The sequence below is a fragment of the Astatotilapia calliptera genome, chromosome 14 (assembly GCF_900246225.1).
Source record: "Astatotilapia calliptera chromosome 14, fAstCal1.2, whole genome shotgun sequence".
NCBI classification, from domain to species: domain Eukaryota; kingdom Metazoa; phylum Chordata; class Actinopteri; order Cichliformes; family Cichlidae; genus Astatotilapia; species Astatotilapia calliptera.
In genome coordinates this window covers 7,610,644-7,633,623 of record NC_039315.1, presented here as the reverse complement: position 1 = coordinate 7,633,623, position 22,980 = coordinate 7,610,644, and the positions used below count along the sequence as shown (strand labels likewise).

General features: G+C 40.4%; 1 protein-coding gene across 3 annotated transcripts in view; it reads left to right on the top strand.

The window, feature by feature from the left end:
• The window catches only part of fndc3a (fibronectin type III domain containing 3A), a 46,278-nt gene extending 27,048 nt beyond the window's left edge, over window positions 1-19,230 (top strand). For all 3 annotated transcript variants that reach the window (XM_026191571.1, XM_026191570.1, XM_026191572.1), the window contains 23 exons: window positions 2,197-2,273; window positions 2,381-2,627; window positions 2,844-3,134; window positions 3,608-3,666; window positions 4,847-5,013; window positions 5,133-5,192; window positions 5,300-5,438; window positions 5,844-5,897; window positions 6,008-6,132; window positions 6,303-6,477; window positions 7,361-7,447; window positions 9,639-9,777; window positions 10,327-10,395; window positions 10,528-10,646; window positions 11,676-11,781; window positions 12,021-12,196; window positions 12,346-12,459; window positions 12,542-12,691; window positions 13,360-13,706; window positions 14,246-14,455; window positions 14,750-14,916; window positions 16,532-16,656; window positions 17,610-19,230. In XM_026191571.1, the coding sequence (XP_026047356.1) occupies window positions 2,197-2,273; window positions 2,381-2,627; window positions 2,844-3,134; window positions 3,608-3,666; window positions 4,847-5,013; window positions 5,133-5,192; window positions 5,300-5,438; window positions 5,844-5,897; window positions 6,008-6,132; window positions 6,303-6,477; window positions 7,361-7,447; window positions 9,639-9,777; window positions 10,327-10,395; window positions 10,528-10,646; window positions 11,676-11,781; window positions 12,021-12,196; window positions 12,346-12,459; window positions 12,542-12,691; window positions 13,360-13,706; window positions 14,246-14,455; window positions 14,750-14,916; window positions 16,532-16,656; window positions 17,610-17,933 (3,527 nt within the window). In that variant the 3' untranslated portion in view covers window positions 17,934-19,230. The remainder of the gene's footprint in view (window positions 1-2,196; window positions 2,274-2,380; window positions 2,628-2,843; window positions 3,135-3,607; window positions 3,667-4,846; window positions 5,014-5,132; window positions 5,193-5,299; window positions 5,439-5,843; window positions 5,898-6,007; window positions 6,133-6,302; window positions 6,478-7,360; window positions 7,448-9,638; window positions 9,778-10,326; window positions 10,396-10,527; window positions 10,647-11,675; window positions 11,782-12,020; window positions 12,197-12,345; window positions 12,460-12,541; window positions 12,692-13,359; window positions 13,707-14,245; window positions 14,456-14,749; window positions 14,917-16,531; window positions 16,657-17,609) is intronic.
• The last annotated feature ends 3,750 nt before the right edge of the window (window positions 19,231-22,980 follow it).

The window sequence follows — 22,980 nt, the reverse complement described above, 5'->3', positions numbered from 1 at the left end:
ACGCGTGCGTCAGTTTGATGTAAAAAGAGTGGGTGTCTCCCCCTATTTTCCACCCTGCTTCTCACATCGTGGACTTCTATCCTGCCTCTCTTACCTTGTACTTTCTAGCCCATGCACTCCAAGTTGGTAGACACAAAGCTTTTCATTCTGTGTGAACAACGTATAGCATGCTAATGAGATTAATCAGATTTCCTGTTCCTCAGCATCAGAGGCACTAACTAGAATTGCTTTAGGCAGTTGTTAGGCTGATGTGCTGCTTAGTACTGAGTGGCATAACAGATTTTTCTTAAAAGTGAGTAGAGTTCACAATGCAGCCCTTGAACTCCTACTCAAATTATATTGTTAATCTAAAAATCTATGATGGCTGAGCCAGTGTGACTGGCTTCATTCAGACAAAGTCTCCTCATGTTACCTGAATTTTTGTCCTTGCACAGCCTGTGTTCTTAGGCAGGGAAATGACTCACTGCCTGTTTGCCCTTTTGACTTCAGTATAAAAGGCCTATCTTCTGTTTGTCTTATTCAAGAAAGTTTATTAGCAGGGAGCAGGTGCCCTGCAAAATCATGGGCTTACGTAGTTGGGTCTCCTGGAGGCTACTGTTGATGCATTTAGTCTTGGCTCGGTACACTGGGTCAGTGGGGTAAAATTCTTTGTAACCCTTTGTATAGCAAATAATACCAGAAAGGGGATGTGAGTATGATTCAATTCTAAGCTGTCGTACTACTTTTCTTTGTAAAGTGATGCAAACGCGTCATGATCAGCTATAGATTAAAGTTAACATTTCTGTCTACCCATATGGACATTTACCTTCTCTTATCATGTATTCATGACTTTTCTCCCCTCTCACATTTCTCCCACAGCCTGTAGAATAATATACAAGCATAGAAATGATCACATTTACTTCCTTTCCTGATAGCAACAGCAATATCACCAAAGCTGTGCAACATTCACACACGGATTGACCTACACAGATAAAGACTGCTGTGTCAGCTTCGATGGTGCAGCATTACTTTTCTCACAAAACAAAGTTGCTCGACTGCCTCTCAAACATTACCCGCCTCTGTGTTGAGCTGCTGATTACAACTGTGAACTCTGGACCTGTTATTCTGTGTTGAGATTTTATCTGTTTACACTTAACTAAATGCTACTACAGTCTAAAGCAACAGCCTCACAGTTACTGTAATTTGGTCCCGAATGTATTAACGGCAATGCTTCTGTTATTTGGAAGTAATAGTGGTGGAAATATCCAAAACAGGTAGCTGGCAAACTGGCAGCTGTTCCTATTTGTGCTCGTACTTGCTGTTAATCTTCCTTGAGACCTGGAGGCTGGACTTAGTGCTGAAGGAGGGCAGTGCTAAGTGTTAGTGGGAGTGTGGCAGGCTATAGTCCTAGACACGTTAGAATTAGAATAGCTTTTGCCTCTTATTACTCTTTTGACAAAATGAGTGAAAATGCTTAATCAAGCAATCTCTTTTGCTCTCCTCCATGACATATGGCATTGGGGGGCGTTTGTCTTTGGTCTGTAAGAAGAGAAATGTGTGAATGTGCAAACTTGGCTGAGAGGTCTCTTTCTTTCTCCAAGGCTTTTTGCTGAGCTGTCTCTTCTCTGAGCTGAGCTAAGCCGTTGAACTGCCCCCCACAACAGAGCAGGAAACTTTGTTCCTCAGCACTTTTGGAAAGTGGTTTTCTTGCATTTGCCAGGATTTTTAAAAATGCGTTTTGGGCCTTTTTTCTCATAGGTATTAAGAAAATACTTATTGAAAATGCATCTGGTTTAGAAAAACAAATCATATACAGGGATATTCCTCTTACAGAGGTGCAGCTTTAGTTAAAACTGCCTGTGCATGGGAATTTTAAGTAGCTGAATGTGAGAAGTTTTTCTGACTTAGATTTAAGTAAAGTGTGTTTATTATTTCTATAGAAGTTTTAAGGTAAATGGCCGCATTGTTGACTTTACTAATTGAGTCTTCTGTAAATAAAGCCCTGACCCTTCAGTTAAAAAATGTAAATTGGGGGCTCTGGCTTAGTTTTGATCACTCGTTCATTGCTGCGTGGCATGTCGGAAATGTGCTACATTTGTGGATTGTGGTTCTGGTTTGCCATAGCTGTTGGGCTTGTATTAAACTTAAGCCCCATGTATGACAGTGTTTATCCTGAGGGAAGGTGTTTGATCTTGCGCCTTTCTAACTTCTTCGTAGGTCCTGCTCAGGTTCCCATGATGTCTCCAAATGGTTCAGTGCCTCCAATCTATGTGCCTCCTGGATACATTTCACAGGTAGCCATTCATGCGCTATTTCCATCCCAGTGTTTCTGATTGGCATCTTATCATTCTGAGAGTAGCTTTGATATCTGCTTTCAATGCTATTGTTTTCCCCCCCTTAGATCATAGAAGAGAACGGAGTGCGGCGGGTTCTGGTTTTACCTCAGCAACCAGAGTTCCACCCAGGGGGGCACTCCCCTCTCCACCATCCTCCTCCACCACCCCATGCCCACCTGCCTGCCTTCATCCCACACCCTGCCATGATGCCCCCTCCACATCACCTGTATACAGGCATGGCAGGGGGCGTGGGCGACATGAGCTCCCAGTACATCTCTCAGTACCATCCAGCTCATATTTACCCAGAGCAGGGTGAGTTGGAGTCAGGAGTCCCTGGATATACTGTTATACTTGTTGTGTTGTTTGTTTTTGTATTTGTTCTCAGCACTTTATTTGGATAGGCTGGTTACACACTAATGGCATGAGTCAAGTCTTACTCTTTTAGTTGCTTAATCTAAGAGAATTACTTCACTTTCATCATGTGCATTTGCATGTCCATCTTATAAGAATAATGTTTTTGTGCCACAGTCTCTACAGATTCTCACTCCCAACATGGACGTCCGTCGTTGGTTCACAGAGATGACAGAACTAGCAAAACACATGAACGTCTGCAGAAGAAACTGAAGGAGCGTCAAGGAGGAGGGCAGGTGAAGGACAGCCCTCCCTCGTCACCACAGAAGTCCTGCAACAGTCCCCCAACGGTGGACATTCATAACGGTATTGGAGGGAAAGGGCTGGAGGCAGAGCAGGGGCAACTTAGGCACACAGTGTCCTCTCCTGACAAGCAGACAGGCAAGCGAAAAATTGGAGAGTCAGCAGGTAAGAGTATTAAAGGGTGGAGGTTTATCATAGGTTTTGGGTTTTAGCATGGTATTTGGGAAAACTAATAGCTGGGCAAAGGTGATACTATTTAATCAGTCACGTTTTAATGTGCAGGAAGAATAGTTTCACATTGTGACCTGATGGAGATTGCTACAATGTAGAAACAATCCACTACTAATAATGAAGCATTTAAAAAACCGTTACAATATTTTTCAAGATCCAGTTAGAGAATCATTTTCACAGCTTAGAAATATCTGAATTCCTCACTTGATAGTTTTCTTTAAGTCTTTAAAGCTTAAGGGTAGTAACTAACAGAAGGTTGATCTGTAATCATTAATTTAAAAGAAGTTTGACATTTACAGAGTGATTTTGGTAGTACTGACACATCCTGTTTGTTCAGCACGTAAAAACAGTAGCTATTATTAAAGTATTTTAATAAATTGATTTACTTTTTTCTCTTCTCTCCTCAGTACTTGACAAGGAGGCGCAGGCCCTACAAGCGCTCTTGAGCACCATCAATAAACCAGAGGTTGGTGTTTGCTTCTTTCTTCTTCTTCTTTTTTTTTTTTTTTTAAATCTAATTAATGCAGTTTGCATGATTTTATGTGATTCCGTTAACAAAAAATGAAACTGTAATGATGCTACTATGTTGCATCATTAAACATTCTATTAACAACCTCAATGAATTATTACTTAGCATCTTACTAATGGAGTCAGACCTGCTGACTACCATCCATGTGGGGACTTTTATTCCCAATTGTGCCGCAGCATTTATACAAGTACTGAAAGGTTTGGATTTGCTCTGGGTTAAATACATTTTTCCCCTGGCTCTCACATAGTTAGATTATATACATGAGAAAGCCATTTGTTTTGCACCAAAATACATGATTAAATGTTATAGTTGCAAAATTATCTGACTGAAATATTCATACTAGATACTTCTTTTTTTTTTAATCCTTTGAAATTGCTATTTTAAAATGGTGTTGGGTTCTCAGCTGCCCAGCAGCTTTGTAGATAAATGAAGACGAGAATGGCTGTTCAATAGCAGCTGGGTCAGAATTAGTAGAACTGCAAATAGAATTTGCTTGACCTTATAAGATAAGATTTGTCACCGTTGGTACCGTCTGAGCTCCTTGTAAAAGTAGCAAAAACAACTCTGTTGGAAATATAATAGATAAAGTTAACAGAATACTGGGGAAGTTCAGCTCTTTGCTGCCATACTGGTCCGTTACTCAACAGAGAGTCAAACTGCGGGAAGGAAAAGGACTAAGGTGGGCCTGCAGGGCAGAGGGGAGGAGGTACAGACTTGACCTGATTGAGTTCTTCCACATATGAATCCCCCCCCTGCAGAGTAGCTCAACCTATTTTTAAATCTTCTCCAAACAGAATGGAAAAAAAATATCTTAGGGTTGCACAGCACATCCCTGCCAGAAGCTGAAAACCTTTTTCCCAATGCACTGTCAGTTTGCATATTTTGATCCCACACTCTTTTCCACTACCAAGCAATATGTTGGTTTTGGAAAATGCAAGAATAAGAAATGCTTATGTTTTTAAGACTTCTAAGCATGGCTGTTTACCAGCCATAACCAGTTTTGGTTCTGAGTTTTAAGGGTTGTAGGAAATTATTAATTTGACAGTATTTTAAGAGTCTGCAGATACTCTGAAGAAGGAATAACTTGATACTCATCCAATGTACTTTCTTGTGATAGGTGTCAGACATCGAGGCCAGAGGAGCAACAGTGAGCTGGAGTGCGCCCACCAAGCCAGAAAGTGAGAATGACAGCAAGGAGGATGACCCCAGCTTCTCAGAGCCTCTCTGCTATGATGTCTCAATCTCAATTAGTGGTAAAGATGGGAAGTACCAGAGCATGCACTGGTGAGTATAAGAAACATCCACAAGTTTTAACATCAGTTGTCATGACAAATTAAGCATAGACTATGTCCTTATCAAACTCAAAAGGTGTTTTTTTTTTTTTTCATTTTCCTTTAATGCAGTGGGGAAGAACTAAGTGCAACTTTAGAACTCCTTCGGCCAGCAACAGACTATCATGTCAGGTTGGTGCAACACTCCACCACCTCTTATTTCAAATCCAGATTTAGTACTCCTAGTAATAATGTATAAACATGTTTTTTTTGTTTGTTTGTGTCATGCCCCCTCCCAGGGTCCAGGCGATGTGTAGCGGTTTACAGGGAAACCCATCAGAGGCTGTGAGCTTCACCACTTTAAGCTGTGAGCCAGATCCTCCCAATCCTCCCAAGAAGATCAGTGGGACCAAGAATTCTCTTTTACTTCAGTGGAAGGTAAAAGAAAAGACTGCCTGATGAAGCCACAGTTTTAAAGCTGGACATTAAGAAGCAGCAAGAATGTATGATATAAAAAAGATTACTAAATATTGAAACTACGATTTCTTTTGTGTTCAGGAATGATAGTAGGTGATAGTAATAAACGATGCACACATATTTGCCCCTTGAGGCGGAATAATGACGAAGAGTTAAGATCCCTGCACTTTCTATGATTACCTGATAATTATAATTACCTTCCCTTCACATTTGTTACCATGCCCCCATCAGTGTTGTACCACTTCTGTGTTTTCATTCAAACTGTTCTATGGTGAGGATTAATGCTAGTGGTTGCACAGACTACTAGTTAGTTGAAATATTAAAAACCTTTTTTTGTTTGCTTTTTTTTTTTTTTTTAATCTATAGGCTCCATGTGACAATGGTTCCAAAATTCAAAACTACATACTCCAGTGGGATGAGGTAATTTTTTTTTTTTTTTTTTTTTTTTTTTTTTTTAAATCTCTAAAGAATTGATATTTGTGTTCAACTAGTATTCCAGTTTCTTAAGTGAAACACTTTGTTCATTAAAGGGGAAGGGCACTGGTGTTTATGAACAGTGCTACTATGGACCTCAGAAGCAGTACAAAGTGGCCAAGCTTTCTCCAGCTTCACGATACTCTTTCCGCCTTGCAGCCAAAAATGACATGGGTACAAGGTAGGTGCATTAACGTCCTATTATCTCCTGAATGGCACCCTCCCTGTTGTCCGTTATTATATTGCTGTTTCTTCCATCCACTGTCTTCATCCATGTGTGTCTCTCACTGTGTTTCTTCTGTCTCTCTCTCCCATTCTTTCCCATCCACCATCTCTCTCTGCCCTCCCCAGCGAGTTCAGTGAAGTGGTGGACCTGTTCACCTCATGCAGTGTGCCATTGCCACCCTTCCCTCCAGAGCTGGAGATGGCGGGGGTGACCTGGCTGTGTCTGAAGTGGCAGAGGCCTGCTAGCTCTCCAAAGGAGGATGACATCTTTTATATTTTGGAAATGGAGGAGGAAGGCTCGGTATGTCTCCTGCGTAAACCTAAAATCATCTGATCATGTGAGATTGTAGCTCATGTATGAAACAGCAGTATATGCAGACACTGTTTTCTGTAAAATATTATGTTTTTCCCATCCACGTGAAGTGCCTCCCGTTAATGCATACAGGCTTATCTTAGACTGTTGTGTTTCCAGTTGTGTTGCCATCTTGAGTTTGTGAAAGAGTATAAAATATGTACATTTTCCACATTTTGTTGTGCTTAGACTTACCTTAATTCTTTGTCCATTGTGTCCTACTTCCGTTGGTGTTCCTAAGATTCGTTCTGTGCCTAATTGAAATAAATTAATATTAAACAGATGTAACAGTTTGTATTAGGTCTCACAGTTGATGATGTCAGAGTTGGAAAACTAAGCAGTGAGGTCAAAAAAACATGCCCATAGACTTGCAAGAAAGGGTTGACTCAATCCATGGATGAAGGAAAGGATACAAGAACATTTAAACAGTGTTAAGTACTCGAGAGTAGATGGTCTCCATTGAAGGTGGTTTCTCGTGCCTTTTAAAAATAATGGTAAATCCATCCTTAATCCTTAATCACAAGAGTCACAGCTACCGGTTAAAGGTTTAAAGAAAAATTGGAGCAAGAGGGCTTGGTAAGACAGGTAACACAGAAGCCAATTGATTTTTTTTTCTTTTTTTTTTCTAGGTTAAAAAGTTGACATATTTGTAGCTTTGTTGCTTTTGCCCCTCAAAACGTAGTAGGTGGCGTGAACCAGACGAAAGCTTCCGTAATCCCTGCAGCTATTGCTCCTGCAGACCACTTTGCTTTCTGTGCTACAGTGGTTGTCTTGAAAGCCATTGCTCACCTGGTTGTTTTCCTCCTCCCTTTGTCATTTGTCTTTGTCTCAGGGATATGGCTTCCAGACAAGCTACAACGGTGACGAACTCTCTTCCACCATTAGGAATCTCCACAGGAGCACCAAGTACAAGTTTAGGGTAAGGGAGCCCAAAGACTGACGTTGGTCCTTTTGGTTGTACTTTAATTTGAAATAAATGAAATCATATCTTTTAAATGAAAATATTAAAAGAATGCAGATCATAAATGTAGAACTTCTGAAATTTATGCTCAGGGATGCAGTGAAGCATTCCTGTCCAACTTTTTGGAAAAATGTTGAGGTTAACAAATTCTGAATGAGCATGTATTTATTTGTTTATTTATTTTTAAAGCTTCAATATTTGATATGTTGGCTTGGGAATTATTTGCTGCTTATTATTATTATTATTATTATTATTATTATTATTATTATTATTATTATTATTATTATTATTATTAATAATAATAATAATAATATCAAGTGTCCCAATGATTTTTGAAAACAAGGTTGTGGAGTGTGTATGGAGAGGAACAGCTTTTAGGCGGGGAAGTTGCTGAGTTCAATGTTGACCCTGTGAGTCATCTGTTTTGCAAGATTCTGCTAGCAAAGCGGTGGGCAGCTGACAACATCAACAGGAAGAGCCAATGAGAACCTAGTTGTGCAAAGTGTTTGAGCTACACAAGTTTTTTGGGCCGGCAGTAATGTTAGAACCTTTGGACAAATAGTTGCCTGTGTCTTCTTCCCTATATATTTTTCTCTTTCACACATTCCCAGATTCCCAGTCTTTCCCATTCTCCCCCAACATTATTAGTCTCCTATTTAATTTTTGAATGTTTACTAAAGAGTTTTGAGCTCAGAAAATGGGCAAAGATTAATAATTGGTTGAAATTAAACTGAAGATGTGACACCTGCTTGAGATGTATGATCCATATCTTTATATAAAATAGTGTGTGTTCAATAAATCTGTAATATTCGTTTTTCTAAATATTTGTAGCGTGTTAGACGTCTTAAATGAGTTTTGTCTAAAACACAGTTCCATATCCTGTAAACGTTGTTTTAGTATTGATTACAGCAATTTGTAAATGCTGTTTAGCCTTGTTTGAGCAGGCCTGAAAGATATAGAGCCCACTTTTAAGAGGTTTACTGTGCCCTGTTAAACTAAACATTTCTCAGAGATGGCATCACCTCAGCTGTGACGTTAGTGAGTTCTTAGCTCGAATCCATCTTTAAAAATATCATTTTTGCCCAGCATTTTCACCGCAGACATCCAGACGTTCAGACATATAAACACCTTCCCAATTTCCCCAAAGCATCTTTGTGGTTGTTTCTACTACACTGGTTGTCCTCAGAAGGAAGTGGTGGGTTTCTGGTTTTGGTGCTAGAGGCAGCAGTGCTGATTGCCAAAACATATAGAAGACATTCTTTTAATTCAGGTGAACTGCTTTTGTGGTATTTCCTTTAAAAAAAAAAAAAAAAAGGGAAAAAAGAAAAAGTTGATTACATAAGTTCCTCCATAAGACTGTATTTAACAAGTGTGTCATATTCAGTTTAGCTAAGTAGCTGTACTCCTAAACTGCATTTGCACTAGATCACAGGTGTTCAGTGTGTCTCCCCTCTCATAATAACTGTTATTTTCCTGCAGCAAGTGACAGTAACAGGTGCTATTTTTCTGCCCTGTGTTTCAAGAGCAAGAAATCCAAATTAATTAATAGACTGGTAATAGAATTTATAAGCTTTACTCACATGGCCATACAAATCCACACCACAGCATTGCAAAGCATGAAACTGTCAGAAAAGTATCACATAAACAAGCCGCCATATGGCTAAATGATAGAAATATTCATTAGCCATCTCAAGAAATCCTCAATTCCTCATTTCCAATTTTCCAGCTGCACATTGCGAAGGCAGGCTATGCACTGTGCAGGTTTGTTTGGTACAATTCGTGGATGAACGCTGCTCAGCGTGCTCACAGAGATTTCAATATTATAGCAGAAGCGGCAGAGAAATGCAAATCCCAATAAAGCTTATTGTCTCGTTTCATGATTGCCTTTTGAATTGAGAAGAATAAAACCTGTTTAGACACCACAAGCTCTGCAGAGTCATCTCTCTCATAATGTGCTATTTGCCTGAGGCCATTTTAGTTGCAGGCATACTGTTTACTTTGTCTCATGGATCTGGTTGGTGGTTATTATCAGGGAAAATAATGATCTTTATACACTTGGCCTCATTTACTACCTAGAGGGGAAAAAAGGATTAATTTCCTGATAGGGGTTTATTATTTATTTATTTCTGCATTTCTGCACCTCCTCCAGGTGGCGGCATACAACTCAGAGGGCAAGAGCAACCCTAGCCAGGTGGTCGAGTTAATCACAAAACCAGATATACCTGGCTGTCCCTTCAAGCCTGTCATCAGAGGAAGAGTCCTGCCCAACAGCTTCAAAATGGCCTGGGGTAAGTTTTCTTCTAGTTGCCCTTTTGACTTATTAAAACCTTTCACTCTTCATGTAGTTGACAGCCTGGCAAGTCCAGTTTGCAAGTTCATTTTTCTGACTGAGCTCTGCCTGGACCTATGTGACGGATGACATCCCAGGCTGTCTGTACTATAGATGATTGACAATTCTCTTCTCTTCAGACATAAGCATGAATCCTTCATACGCACACCTCACTGGACAAACACATCCATCACCGCTGTACGTGTCTGTGCTTCCAGATTTCAAAATACCATTTAAAAAACATGTCTGCAGTTATGAAGATATTTTCAAATGTTTCTGTGCACTAAAATGAGTTTCAGAAGAAAAAACAAGGCAACATCCTTGGCCAATCATGCTTTAACTGAGATTATTCTAATGCCGAAATCAGAAATCAAATTTTGTAGATTCATAGCACACTTTTAAAATGAATTAATATATTTCAGGTGGATAAGTAGTCAACCCTTTTGGGGACATAATGATTTATATAGAAAAATAATTATTTTAATTATGTGCTTGTGTTAAAATTTAGAACCCCCTAAAGATGATGGTGGCTCAGAAATCACTAAGTATGTTGTGGAGCTTTCTGAAGGCACAAGTGGTAAGTTCCTCATGGTGACAGTAATAATTTACAAATTTAATAATATATGATTTCATTTATTGAAATAATTTTAATGTAATTAAAATGGTCTGTGCGTGCGTGTGTGTTTTTTGTTATGTTTTTTCCGCTTAGGCTCACCGTGGGGGCAGGTGTACTCGGGGCCAGCTCTGGAACATGTGTGTGAGGGCTTGAAGCCCGGCTGCTCCTACCAGACGCGAGTTTACTGCATGAGCGAGGGGGGGCAGAGCCCGGTGAGTCATTCAACGTCAGTACACGTGTGCACATGGTTGCGCACATAGCCTTGTGTTTCACCACAGGAATTCAGAGTTTGATGCATCAGTTACATATTTATTTGATTGCAGGGAGAAAAGGGAGGGTAAGATATGGCTGTGGTTTTTTGGGCGTTTTTTGTTTTGTTATGCTTTTTTTGTTTTTGTTTTTTAAATGATTTGCATACACGTGGACTGAGATTACTGTTAGAAACATTAGAAAATGTAACAGACACTTATTTATCTTATAAAAACTTTCAGAATCACACTAGGTGTTAGCCCCTTTTCCTGTTGTTGTTGTTATTATTATTATCATTATTATTATTATTTTGGTTATGAGTGATGCATTTCTGAGCTGTTATTCAAAGTGTTGTGAGTAAGCAGACAGTGATGATTTCATTAATTTGACACAAATGATTCTAGATATGCAATCTATTTATGGCAAGTTTTAATAGGAAATTGTCATTCAGTCAGTTGCTTATGTTGGATATTAGACTATGCTTCCTGGTGTGTAAGTACAAGACAAAGCCTGCTAATCGATTAACCCTCCCTGCATGTGTCAGAGAATGTTTTTCTTAATTAGTTCAGTTCACAGACGCTCTTCATTAATTTCTTCATCAGCTGTTTGTGCATGCATTTATTCAAGATGGAGCTGGTAAAGAAACATGAGTCATGGTGGCGAATTCCTGCTTTTTGGTGCAGCGCAATGTGACATAACACTCACATGGGCTTTTTTTTTTCCCTTTGTCACAGAAGTTGAGTGTATAATTCACTTGTGAGGCAGTATGTCTAACTTTACCCATAAAGACAGCGTATTTTTCTGTATGCTCGTGTCCTTTGATCGATGCATTCACATTCGTCTCCTCTCCGGACTGCTGTAGCCTGAGTCGGTCTGATAAGCCGGTGAAAATGACAATCTGTGTCCTGTGTGTTTTGTAAGAGGAGAGAGTAAAGAGTGTGAAATTGTTATTTTCTGTGGGTCTTAATTGGTGTGTTGTCTTTACTTGCAAGCTGTCAGAGACCCTGCAGGTCCAGACTCCCGCAGTGCCCCCGGGGCAATGCCAGCCCCCTCGGTTGGTGGGCAAGCCCAAAGCCAGGGAGGTGCAACTGCGCTGGGGTGAGTCATTCCTCTCCAACTTAGATCTGTGTGGGATGCATCTCTGGCTTCTGTTGATGCATTTATTTGTCTTGTGAACAAACCTCAAAGCACTAATCTTTGATTGTACAGTTACTATTATTTTGCTGTTTGTGCATTTTAGCTTTGTTTATACACTGTTATTTTTCTTGGACAGTGCTTCTTTTTTTCTCCCAAAGTGTATTGATCTTTATAAATACTTGTTTGTACAAATTTCCTAGGTGTCCCTCAGGTAGACGGAGGAAGCCCGGTTTCTTGCTACAGTATAGAAATGAGCGGGCCACAGTCTGAGGAAAGCAAAGAGGTTTACCAGGGTCCAGAGCTGGACTGTTCTGTAGGAGGGTTAATGCCTGGCAAAACCTATAGTTTCCGGCTCAAGGCAGCAAACAAGGCTGGGGTGAGAGACTAATAATACTGAATAACACTGTAAGGGATTTAATTATTTTTTCCCAGTGTGCTTTGAACAGTCTCAATAAATACATTTTAAAAGTGTAATTTGGAAATTTCTGGTTGTATAAACTAGTTCTGTTCTTTTCATGTGAAAAGTTTGGCCCTCTTTCGGAGCGCTTTGAGGTTACGACTGGCCCCGGGGCCCCTGAGCAGTGCAAAGCTCCCTCCACCACATGCAAGTCCTCCAGCTGTGTTGTTGTGAGCTGGGAGGTAAGACTGGCTGCCCCAAGTAATGTGTTCAAAATTGAGTGTTGTATGCATCATACTCATTCATTTCTTGTTTGGGATCTAGGCCCCCCCTTGTAATGGAGCTCCGGTGACAGAGTTTCGTCTGGAGTGGGGAGCAGCTGAGGGTAGCATGCAGATTTGTTATAGTGGACCAGGCCTCAGTCATGAAATGAAAGGCCTACTGCCTGCAACCAACTACTTCTGCCGGGTGCAAGTGAGTGCTTCATTATTTCCGATTTTATTTCTCGATTTCTAGCCCCCCCCCTTTTTTTTTTTTTTTCAGTCTTCACCATGGTTAAAATAAAAGTCTAAAGCAGAATTATACATCATCTTTCACTATATAAAGACTATTATGCTATCTTATGACCTTATTTAAGTGTGATATATTCTCTGAGAATCTCATAATAATCCGAAGGACTCCCAGTAAAATGAATAATTTTAACTTTAATTTAATTTGAGAACATAAAGCTGACTAGGCCAGCACAGTAGGAAATATCTGAAACAGTTCTGCATCAGTTCCCTTATCCTTTGAGACATCACTTTCTGCCGGAGTGGAATAGTTCTTTTCAGTTTTTTTTTTGTTTTTGTTTTTTTTTGTTTTTGTGGTTTTTTTTTTTTTTAATGTCAGTACTTGTAATAATTTCTGCAGAGTTACTAAATGTCACCATTTGAGGTTTTCTCCAATTTTGTGGATGTTATCATTTGGATAGTTGTTTGGTGCATTTAATTTTTAGCATATTCTTGACTGAAGAGTAAAATTGTTTACGTTTACATTGGAACTCCATCTTGTGGTCAAACGTTAATGCTGCACAGGTGTTCTTCCACACCACAAGTGGTACTTGATATCAACTTCTTGGGCGCACTCTTGTTTCTTGTTAATAGGCTGTGAACGTGGCTGGTGTGGGTCCCTTCAGCGAGGCAGTGTTTTGCCTGACGCCCTGCACTGTGCCTGCTGCTGTCAGCAACATATACGTGCTCAAAGAGTCTGAGCTGCGAAGTTACGATACTCCAGTGGATGCGGATGAAGATGAGGAAGAGGAGGAGAGTGAGTCCCGGCCACAGCCGGTCTACTCTCCGTCCACCTGCCTGGGTATTTGCTGGGACCCTCCATGCGATCACGGCTCTGAGATCAATTCCTACCTGATTGACATTGGAGAGCGACAACCTATTGTTGTTGGTCCGGTCACCAAACACGTCATCCAAAATCTACAGCCTGACACCAGCTACAGGTTGGTGCAAGTTTTAAAGGTAGCATCGTAGTTATGCTACACCACTAAGAACTTTCCAGATGTAAGGCAGAAAGAGCAGTTTTTAAATTATGTCTCTGTGCTCATGCGGGATAACATGTGATACAAATTGGACACGCCATGCTTTTAGATTCACTTGGTCTGTGATGCTTTGTTCCAAAAGATGTCAAAGGGGACAACTTGGGCAGATGTAATTGGTTACATCTGTAAACCTTGTCTATTGTGAAGAGGGCTGGCAACTGTTTAGAAAGCAGTTGGGTTCCAGACGAGACATCAAACATTTTTTTGTTGGCTGGATATTTGAATGTGTTTTATTATTCTAAACGAGACAGAAATACTGACAGAGTTCATGGATTAACATTTTAAGAGGGACTGAGATGAATGAATTTGTTGTCAACTTTTAGTGAATTTGTACAGAAAATGTAAAATCAAGGACATAAAGGTCCTCTGGTTGTCACTGCAGTGTTTTACTATACCTTTCCAGCTCTCTGGTGTCATGTCTTCTTCTTCTTCTTCTTCAGGATTCGAATCCAAGCCCTTAATAGCCTGGGAGCAGGCCCCTTTAGTCACACCTTTAAGCTGAAGACAAAGCCCCTGCCCCCACAGCCCCCCCGCTTGGAGTGCACCGCCTTCAGCCACCAGACCCTCAGGCTCAAGTGGGGTGACGGCCCAGCCAAAGCCACCTCAGATGCCCTTCAGTATCAGCTGCACATGGGGGACAAGAATGGCAGGTTAGTCGGTCATTATTCAGGTGGGAGAAAGCGATCTGACAAGAGATAAACCAATAAGAAGGGAGACTGGAGTTTGAGCAAAAGCTGCAGATAACTGTATTCAGGAGGGCGGGGTGATTGAAAATAAAGCAGCAGACAAATTGCGTTGGAAGCTGAAGGAGACAGGAACTGATGATATGCCTTTTGCCACTCTGTAGTTTCAGATAGAGAAGTCACTCATGCCATTTGCTTTTTCTAATATTTATCCTTTGCTCATTAAATCCTTTCTCTTTTTCCATGTTCCTGTCATTGCAGATTTATATCCTTGTATAAAGGACCATGCCACACACACAAAGTCCAGAGGCTTAATGAGTCTACCTCTTACACGTTCCGCATCCAGGCCTTTAATGAGGCGGGCGAAGGGCCCTTCTCCAATGTTTACACATTCACCACCCCACGTTCTCCTCCAGCTCCTCTGAAAGGTACAGTGCCACATTTTTTTCTTTCTGTCCTAAGCATTAAACAGTTCCTACTATCTTTACAGACACTCACTGCTTGACACTGTGTGCTCATCCTTTAACCTGAGGTGACCCAAACTTGACTTGCATTTGAGTTAGACCAAACTGCCAGAGATTCACTCGCCTGCTCTCATCAAAAGTCGTGTAGATCAGCTCTGTGGTCTGGTCTCTGCCAGCCTCTGCAGAGCCTCTTTTGATCCTACGCGTTGAAGTCAGTAATGAGGATGTAGGCTTTATTCTCAGTGCGGCACCTCTTTTGAATCAAGCAGTCATGTGCCAGATTGTCAGTGTTACTCAACACTGCTGGTCTCCCCACACAGTGAAGTGGACTCTCAAATATAGACAGTTTGAATTTAGACAAGCCATTTCAGCATTGAGTTTAACGTCTGATATCACAAAGGCACAAAAGACTAAAATGCTACTTGCCGCTCCATCTCTTCACGCATTACCAGGCCACTTTCAACCAGTCCAGTACAACCACGTATTTTTTTATTGTTTTTGCTCAAATTGCCACCTACCTAAGGAACAGCGTGACTCACAGTTAGGTACTCTGCTAATGGGGGAACAATCACATTAAGTTCTCTAAAATGCACTTTTTTTTTTTATCCATCGGCTTGAGTCACTGTTCATATAAAAGCAAGTACTCTTGTATTAAAGCTAGGAGTGTCTGAAGAAGTTCCATTTTCAGAAATCCCCCAAAGCTCGCATTCAAAGTGGGAGTTTACTTCATGTTTGAAAAGTGTTTGGGAACTTTGATGTCTCTTACTATTTTGTCAACAAAGCTACATCCCGTTATTTTGCAGAATATGCATTATGCGGGGTTCACTTCAAATGGTGTTTTGGTTACTTTAATCCAGAGAAGCCTTTTTACACATCTCCATTGCAGTAATGTACCACCCTTCAAAGGGAATCTAAGATAAATAGCAGTTCAGTTTACCTGTGTTTAAATGAAGCCATTTTAGCCTGGATATAACCACCGGTAGCGTTTTAGATGTTGAGTAGCCAGAATTGACCGTGTTTGGACCTGAGGGAGGACTTGCAAAGGATCAGTTTGCAAAGCAGGCTACTGTTATAAACTGTGCTAATTGCAAACACACATGGCTGCTAACTAGTGTTAAGTAACACACTAATAAAATACCAGATTTTAATCTTCAAAACTCAAGTGCAATTTATTGCAGACTTCTTGGACAGGCACACAGCAACACTGCATTTATTGATTATTGGTTAGATATTTCACTCACATTAAAGTTGCCATCAAGGGGAAACTGTGTCAGGCTCTAAACATGTATTTAAATGCTCTAAATCTGGCCATTTAACATGGGAGTCCATGTGGATTGACTGCAGTGTTTGATATTTTAGCACTGGCCTAATTTTTTTTTGATGCAGAGGGTGTTGCATGTGTGTACCTTTCTAATGCTGTCAGTGATGTTGTTGTTTTTTTGTAGTTGGGTTTTTTGTGGGGGTTTTTTTACATTTCTATTAGTCTATTTTAAAGCAGTTAAATGAGTAGTCGCCTGTATTGCTTGTCTTCATCACAGCTCATTTTTTTCCCTCTTTCATTTCCAACTTCACCCTCCAGCCCCTAAAGTGGAGCGTCTGGATGATAACTCCTGCGAAGTCACGTGGGAGGCCCTGCCGCCTATGAAGGGGGACCCAGTAATCTACAGCTTGCAGTGTATGATAGGAAATTCAGATTTTAAACAGGTACAGATGTTGTCGTGTTAAGGTTTTGTACCCCTCCTTTGTGTTTTATGTCCTTCTGTGTTACCTTCATGTGACCCACCATTCATCACAGTGGCCTTTTTCTATGCAGAGTGGGATACAGATGGATCCCAGGGCCTTGATGCTTTTGCTGTGGCTTTGCAGCACTCTGTATTACTCACCGCTGGCTTTAAATTGCCCATTATGCAAAGGTCATTGATCCATGAGGTATACCAGGTGTCTAACCCCTGCCACCACATTCATCCCTCTCAATGGCCTGTGGCCATGTTAACATGAAATAATGGTCTCTGCAGGCTTATGCTAATCTCACCACATCGTATATGGCAATTGAATCGGGACGCTGAAATATATGGCTACCATCCCCCTTTGTTTCCCTCTTTGTCAGTCTTGGTGGCTTGGATTCAAAGCCCATATTTAAGAAAGTAATTTTTGTATCACTGCTAGTTTGACATCCAGTATTTAAATAACACTGCTCATATCCTCCTCCTGTAATTTTGTGTGCAATTGTTTTTAATTTTGATTTTATGTGGTGGGCTTAATTAAAGTTTAGGCTTCAAATGAAACGTTTGTTCACTCATTAAAGAGAATCAAAGAAAGTGTCACTACGGCAACCAAGCAGATCAGGTTCACGAGGTCCTCTAAAAACTTGTGGGTGTGTCAGCTGGACAGACGGCTGAGGCAGATGGCTTTCCACGTCTTCCAAGGCGAAAAAACAGGACAAGTCTAATGAAAAGAATCAAAAATACTCTGTCAACTGGAAAAATAATAAAAGTTAAAAGAGATACAAGTGTATTTTCATTATTTCTGTCACTGAAGTTACTCAGAAGCAGTAAGAAAGATGAATTTTCATCTTCATTGCTCAGTACAGCTTCTTGCTTCATGTTTTCTATAATTTTATATACTATTTTTAATCTCTTCCTCTCTCCTGTTCTCAGGCTTACAAAGGCTCTGCCACAACCTTCCATGTTCAGAACCTGCAGCCCAACAGTGACTATCGTTTCCGAGTATGTGCTATCAGGCAGTGCCAGGACGCCCCGGAGCTGAGCGGTCCCTACAGCCCCACGGTGACCCTCTCCTCCCAGCGGAATGATGCGGCGCTGGCCAGCAGCGCGGTCAGCTCAGGATCCAGGATCGGCACAGAGTCCACCCGAGCCAGACAGAGCCTGAGCGACGAGCAGTGCGCTTTCCTCATCCTCATGGTTTTTGCCGTCATCGCCATCCTCATCGCTTTTGTCATCCAATATTTTGTCATTAAATGAGCAGTCTGCACCCCCCAGCTTCAGGGTTATAGCTTTACTCTTCCCTGCCCCTCTGTCTCTCTGTTGTTTTGTATTCTTTATTTTGTACTTACTATTCTCCAGTTTCAACGGAGTAATTGCATTAGCCGAACTGGGGCGCAGCAGGAGGATGGGCGGGTGAGTGGGCGCTAAATGGAAGTTATAAATTGAGGATGTAACGTCTCATTTGGCACCTGTGATACCTTCCTGACTCTCCTTCCTCTGTCTCCCCGCTCCAAGGTTGTGGTATCTGTTGAGTCCAAATGCCTAATCCATCACGATTAGCTTCCTGTGCAAAAGGAACTCAGAAAGCATAGGGATAGGGTTTGCTTTGGGGAAGGGCTGGGGAGAAGTGGCGCATATATATAAAAATGTATAGAAATAGTCATTTATATTTCCATTTAAGTGTCCAGTAAGAAACAGTTTTTTGATAGATGTGTTCCAAAAATAGTCTGTAGGTGTAAACCTATGTGCTATTTGATCCTGGGACCTGGTGGGCCAGTGTTTGCACAGTGAGGTGTGTCCAGATGTGTTTACTGTATGTAGTTAGTGCCACTGCAGTACACGGCTGGGAATGCCTCAGGGCCACACGAAGGGACGTGATTCCCCATGCTGGAGTTTGTTCGAGAAGTCTAGGGAAAGAAGAATCTGAAGAGTTAACCTTGTTCACATTAGTAGGACGTTCATTTAGCACTTTCCAACCTTTTTGATGTTTAAGAATGTTTAAGGATGCAAAAATGACTGGAGAAATGTTAGTATATTTTTGTACAGTGAAGATCTGTAAGTTTGAGGGGGAAAAAAATGCTCAGTATAAAGTTAGAAAACAAAAACCAAACTAACAGTGAATTCTAATTATTTTTACTATCATATAGTTATACTGTAGCTTGTTTTTACAATCATGCAGCTGCTTTACTCTGAGATATTGTTGTTCAGCACAAAAAATGTATGCTTTCTCGTATGTTCTGTTTTATTTCGTTCTCCCCGGTAATTGATTTTGCACCTTAGTGAAAGAAAACCTAGACTGACTGCGTCTTGGTCTTGTGATGCATTTTATAGAACACACTTTGAGATTGTGAAAGCCCTTCATGTGTTTTGGGTGTTTTTAAAAGTTGTTGAATCACATGACATGTCACTGAAACAGCTAATCAGCAAAAATGAAAAAAAAAATAAATAAATAAAAAAAGGATTTAAAAAAAGAAAACCAGAGGGAAAAATATCACAAGTTGTTTCAGAGGCCTTAATTGGAGAGGAAAAAAACTTTGGGAGATTTTTTTTTTTTTTTTTTTCTTAATTTCTCTTCAGTTCCTATGGTTTTCTTTTAGTGTTAGAAAACACTACAATGTGTTTCATTTTACTTTTGCAAAATTCATTTGGTGTTTAGTAAACATGTATAATCATGAGAGAAATGGAAAGTAGTTGTATGTATTAAATTTATTTTGGTTTCTGTTTTTTCAAGTCATACATGTGTGAAGTATATTTTTTTTATGATATTGAAGTAATATAAGTTAATACTCTCCAGAACATTAAAAGAAGAAAAAAACCCTGTCATGAATCATTGAAAGCTGAAACAAAATGTGTTATGTACTTCCTGTGAATCTAAATTTGCCTTTTCTCTGTGTGTTAAGTATTTCTAACAGGTTGCTAAGCTGAGTTTTCAGTGGTAATCTGGCTGTAGAGTCTAGTGATTGGTTTTGGGCAGATAACTGCTGTTGCAACTTTCAAAATGAAATGCAGGTACCTTGCAAAACATCCTGGATAATTACATGATTTGGTCCTTAAGACATTCTGCAAATGTCTCCTCTTTGTCATTTAAAAAAGAAGAAGAAAAAAGATTCAAAATTCCTATTTTTGATAGCAATTGCAAAGCGTGCCATTTTAACACCTCTTCACCCGGGGGCTTACTACCTTTGGCTGGGGAGATTAACAAAATGCTACAAAAATGAGTAAAATATGCACAAAACAGACCATTTTTATGTAATTTTAATGTTTGCAGTTACCTCATACACCGTACATTCCAAAATGAAAATTTGTTATACTATACATACTACCAGACATATCACTTTACAATGTTCGTTATGGGAAAAATGTATAATCATAGATATGTATCTAAAGTGTATCTGTATAGTCATGATATCTACAAAGGATCCATGCACAATAAAAGATTTATAATTCTTTGTCCTGCTTCAAGTTTGTACATGTGAGTGTTTGATTACCTATTTGTGCACAACATGACTTTGGCAGCACTTGTTTCTGAACGACTGGCTTGTGTTTGAGGGAGGGAAAGAGCACCTCAACACCCTTCTTTATATCTCCTGATGGTTATAAAAATTTGATCAGTAAAGAACTGCTGCTTCTCTGGTGGTAAGGGTGAAAATCTAAATTTCAATGCTGTTCTAGCCACATTCAAAAAAGAAGCAGAATTATGGGAAAAGCTATAAGGGACTATATTTAGATTGCTATACCCTCCTTAGTGGCTGAATAGTGTAGTGGTTAATATATTCACTGGTTAGAGGCCTGGATGACACACCAATCCCTAGGAGGGTTGCATCAGAAAGGACAAAAAGAAAAAAGCCCAAACAAACCTGGATCCATCCACTGTAGCAACACCTTGTGAGTGAGCGATCAGTCGAAATAACAGTTCAGACTCCTCCTTTTGCCTTGAACTGCCTGAATTCTTAGTGGCATCGATCCAACAAAATGCTGGAAACAATCCTCGTGAGATTTTGGCCCATTCTAACATCATCACACAGTTGGTGCAGATTTGTTGGATCTCCTATTTCAATGCATCCCAAAGGAGCTTTATTAAATTGGGGTCTGGTGACTGTGAGGCAATTTGAGTACACAAACTCCTTTTCACATTCACAAAACCAGATTCGGGTTGTTTGAGGTTTGTGACATGGCACATTGTCTCTGTGGAAACAGCCATTAGAAGATTACAGCTACACTGTGGTTATAAAGAAAAGGGTGTGCTCATCAGTGAACCTCTGGTGGGCTGTGGCATTTAAAAGATTCTCACTTGGCACTAAGGAACTCAAAATATGCCACGAAAACATTCCCCACACCATAGCACAAATTCTGACCTGAATGTTGCAGCAGAAACTAAAACGTCACCATTCGATGTTTTTCTAGCCTTTTATCGTCCAGCTTTGTGAGTCTTTGTAAATTGTAGCTTTTCTATTCTTAGCTGCTGTAGCCCATCTCCTTCAAGATGTGACACGCTGTGCATTCAGGGATGTTTTTCTGCATACTTTAGCTGTAGTAAGTGATTATTTGACTTACTGTGGCCTTCCTGTCAGCTAGAAGCAGTCTGGCCATTCTCCTCTGACCTCTGACAAGGCATTTTGCCCAGAGAGCTGCAACTCACTGCTTATACCCTCTTCTCTTTCTTTTATCATCCTCTGTAAACCCCAGACGTAATTGTGTGAGAAAATTCCAGTAGACCAGCAGTTTTTAAAATACAGACCAGCTCATCTGGCGGCAACAATAATGCCACATTTCAACCACTAAAATCACATTTCTCCCCTATTCAGATACTCAGTTTGAACTTTAGCACCTCAGTGCCAAAATGCATTGAGATTGTGGCATGTGATTGGCTGATTAGATGTTAACATCTCTAATGAAATGGTTGGCGACGGTATTTACAGCTAAATATAAAAACAGAAAATATTAAAAAGATTAAAAGATTACAAGTTTATTAACATTCTTCAACGTCCTGATTTTTTTAATGTTTATAATTCTATCGTATAAAACATCATAAAATATAATAATAGGGACACTGAAGCTCAGTGTAGTGTGTGAAGTTGTGGACATGGGGGACTTTTTGTTCTCTGCACAAACCTACCTAAACAATACAACTAAAAATGGCGTAATTAATGAAGGCGAAAGCATGCTTACTCATCTCGGTTGCCGCATTGTGGACAACATTGGCTGCTGTTGAAAGATGGATTGGAAACCCTTTCAAAACAAGCAAACGAGGCCTCCCTGTGACAGCGCAAACAATGATAGAGGAGAGAGCTTCACACTGACCCTTTCTTAGGTCCGACTGGTTCATCTGGTCATGGGCCAGCTCAGTGTAAACACACAAATACACCCTTGTGTCAGTGTGTCTCTTTTCTGAAAGGTTCGTCGAGTTGTAATGGATGTGGTGGCTGTGAACCAACAGAGCGAAGCAGCGTGGGGATAAATGTTAGCTTGGAAGAAATATCAGAAAACCGGTGTTTCAGGAAGTGAAAGTACCCCTCTGCTCTCATGTCTGCAATTAACTTCTGGAATGTAATTTTCCACAAGAATCAGGACAGTTCAATTCACATAGAGGTAGCAGTTTTCTAATATTCATACTTATCAGCACTCTCCAAAGCCTTGAAACGGTCTCTAAACCTTATGGATTAGTGGGACGTGGAGTCAAGAACTGAGGTCAATACCCTCTGGAGGTCACCCCAAGTTAAACTTTTGATTCTTCTATTAAAAATCCTAACTAAGCAGAAAAGTCAAAGAAGAAAAACCCTTCGCTGCCCCTTCTTCACCTTCGTTGTTGAAGTTTAAGGTTTGTTAGAACAAGCCTGAGATGATACCTAACTCAGAGAAAGATGGGGCTGGTGGACAGCGGAGCAGATAAAGAACATATTTTTCAGTCACTACTTCCAAACAGCTCAGCAAACGCACACTGACTGTCGCATGAATCATTGAATTAAGAGCAATTTTTATATGTTTATGTCTTGTGGGTTTATGTTCAATCCAGAATAATATCATCCTCCGTCTTTTGCCTTTTACCATCATCTGTCCTGTTGTCATTTGATTATAAAGATTACCCAGGCACACACACACAAACAACAGACACCCATGCTGTTACTCCTGGACTCCTGAGGGTGCTGTGGAGGAGGAGCTCCTTTCTTCATCTCTCACAGCTCAACCAGTTATTGAGCACCAGGACAGGCTCTGCCACTTCAATGCAAACCTCCTGCCACCGCTGCTCTCCTTCGGCTCACACAGAACCACAACAGGGACTGCAAAAAGTTTCAACTTTGAAAGA